General features: G+C 34.8%; 1 protein-coding gene across 1 annotated transcript; it reads left to right on the top strand.

The window, feature by feature from the left end:
• Positions 1-358: 358 nt before the first annotated feature.
• Positions 359-1,908, top strand: LOC106333442. The gene is made up of 2 exons (XM_013771884.1): positions 359-1,064; positions 1,608-1,908. Exons 1-2 carry the CDS (start codon positions 449-451, stop codon positions 1,706-1,708), a joined length of 717 nt encoding a protein of 238 aa, XP_013627338.1. The 5' UTR covers positions 359-448; the 3' UTR covers positions 1,709-1,908.
• Positions 1,909-2,825: the final 917 nt, after the last annotated feature.

Genomic DNA, 2,825 nt, shown 5'->3' on the forward strand with positions numbered 1-2,825 from the left:
ATTTAAAACTATAATTTTTTTTTTTAATTTTTTTTTATATCCGTAGAATATTAGTGTCATTTTACCTATTAGATGAAATATTTTGATCATTTTTTTTTTTGTGCTCTATTTTTATGACCAAAACTTGAAAATAGTCTATTTAGGAGAATTGTCCTTTAAATTATAATGCAACAAATTTAGAAAAGAGTGACACGTTATTGAGTTTTTTATACATCTTTGTATTAATAAATTATCTATTCTTTTTACAAGGCTCCTTAAATCTGGAGCAACTTTGGAATTCAATAAATAGCGAAAGGATATATATAAGGTCTCCATGTCGTTATCTTTTTTTTTTGTAACTTAATGTCGTTATCTTTTGTAATCAAAACAAACATTTAACCAACCGAAAATCAAAATCCGAAGCTAAAAGCAGATACACGATCAGGTAATCAAACAAAAAATAGAAGATATGAAAATGGCGTCTTTACTCAGACAAGAAGAAGAAGAAGAACATCACTGTTCTTTGTCAAGACTCTCCGTCTGTTGTAACTACGACGACGATGATGCCGACGGAGAACCGTCTGATTCCGACGTAAAGCTTGTCGGCGGAGGAGAGAAGATGGAGCAGCTTGAGTTTTCAGATTCCGACAACGGATCAACGGGTTGTCTGTCGCTTCCGGCGACTCCTCCGAGACTGAGACGGCGGCAGGGAGGAACGGTGAGTTCGCCGGTCTCCGGCGATAAAGCATACGCGAGCGAGAACGAAGCGCGAAAGGAAAAACATGGGAGTAATAACAATCAGAGGAGGAGGAGGAGGAGACTGCGACCGGAGTATCCGCCGTGGGTGGACAGCATGCGGCGGAGCTACGTTGATGAACAGAGCGGTTACGGCGGAGGAGTGGTGGTGGTGACGAGGCCTGTGGGAGGAGGAAGGCCGTTATGTATGGATTTAGAGGAAGTCAAAGCTTGTCAGGATTTAGGATTTGAGATTGAACCGGGTCAGGTCTCGTATACCGGGTCAACGATGGATACTAGTAGTGGCGGCAACTCTCCTATCTCCTCTAACCACCGTATCTCCAGTCCCGGTTAGTCCAAAAAAATACAAACTTCGTCTTCTGTACATCCTTTATTTATATTTAAAAATTGAAAAGTTTCACATTTTAAAGATATTTTAGGTAAAATGACATATAAAACATATGAAAATTGAGAAGCTAACCAAAGACTATTGATCATGATATTCCAAATATTTTCTACGGTATTTTTCATTAATTTTATGTGTATATTTAATGAATAAATAAAATTTTTATTTCAGACTGTATAAAAAATCTTTTATTTGTAGTTTCAAGACATGTAATATCATTTTACATTACAAATTACTTAATGTTTTTTTTTTTCAAATAAAAGCAAATTTAGACGATACAACTAAATTTCCCAATTAGATTTTTATATGCAATAATGTAGCAATTCTTTTATATCTGATGTTTAAATGAAAGGCAAATTTGTGTGCACAATATAATTAGGTAGTTACTTTGGTTAGTATTTTTATGTTATATTATTAGTGTTAAATTATCAATTGAAAATTAGATTTATTAGCCTTTTAAAATAGTGATTAATTTGATTTTATTCAGGGGATGATCCAAAAGAAGTGAAAGCGAGGCTCAAGGCGTGGGCTCACGCTGTGGCTTTTGTGTCTACTACCCATCATCATCAACCTCCAAATTCTCTATGATCCTCTTACAATTTTTTTTTTTCATCACATTATTTTACACTTGCATGCATAAACTTTGTGTTTTAGAGCTCTGTTTTCGGTCTTTGTGTGATTGACGATGAGTTTTGGCAATCGATATGGTCTCATACGCCAAAAGTATAGAGTTAGATTCAAGTATAACTACTAAAGTTTGTGGATTGATTTCTCCAGAATTATTGTAATATCTCAACAATGTAAATTAATAGGAAATATTAAGATTTCTAAAATTAAACTCAATTGTATAATGCTTCAAGAATCAGTTTTACTGTCAAAGCAGAAATATATATATGCTCTAACATACTTTGTGCGTATATGAGAGGAGCTACGAAGAAACGGATACTGGTTCTTGACTTCTTGTGAACTTGAAGCAATAGATCGCGGCAATGAAAGGCAGCTAGCTCCAAGCTTGATACAAGCCAAGAAAGCGCCGAACAGTTTAGGTGAAGGCAATACGCTTCATCGGGAGGTAGTGTGAGTCAATGTTTCAAGATGGTTGCTCCTAACCACGGAAATCATTTCTGGTAACTACGAATTCCGCTTACACTGTTTTATAAATTATATACTAAATTTGACGGCGCATGCAAAGTTGTCTGATACGTGGGGATGCGACACCCATAAACTCATCTGCCAAGACATGTAACTTCGGCTCAGTTAGCCATTTATTCATAGTATTGGGCCGCAAAAGACATATACCGCAGCCTGCTTAACCAAATAGTCAGTTATCAAAAAAAAGGATTTTAATTCTTGCGGTCAGCGAGTAGGTGAAAGAACAACAATCAAACACCTCTGTGGATCTGAGTAGTATAACTCGAACTTTGAAGTTTTGAAGGGTTGTGGCAGCCGTAGATTGAAGATAATATTACACTCAACGTCATTTTCCTACTTTATTATTACACTATAAGACAATTCTTGTTATTAAGGTAGTTTTAGCTAATCAAAATCCACTTTATAACTAAAATATAACTAAATAAACTTTATAACTAAAATATAACTAAATAAACATATAACCAAATGTCATACACTAATTAAATTTAGAAATTTTAGTAATTAAACCACTCAACTAAAGATGAATCGTAGAAAAACCCTCAACTAAAAAATT

Source organism: Brassica oleracea, chromosome C3 (genome assembly GCF_000695525.1).
Source record: "Brassica oleracea var. oleracea cultivar TO1000 chromosome C3, BOL, whole genome shotgun sequence".
In the NCBI taxonomy this organism is placed as follows: domain Eukaryota; kingdom Viridiplantae; phylum Streptophyta; class Magnoliopsida; order Brassicales; family Brassicaceae; genus Brassica; species Brassica oleracea.

What these genes read in the sequence shown, in the direction of transcription:
- LOC106333442 (XM_013771884.1), top strand. Translation starts at nt 449, where the DNA reads ATGAAAATGGCGTCTTTACTCAGACAAGAAGAAGAAGAAGAACATCAC. An exon ending in CCACCGTATCTCCAGTCCCG is followed by an intron (nt 1,065 to 1,607) that starts GTTAGTCCAAAA and finishes GATTTTATTCAG; the next exon opens with GGGATGATCCAAAAGAAGTG.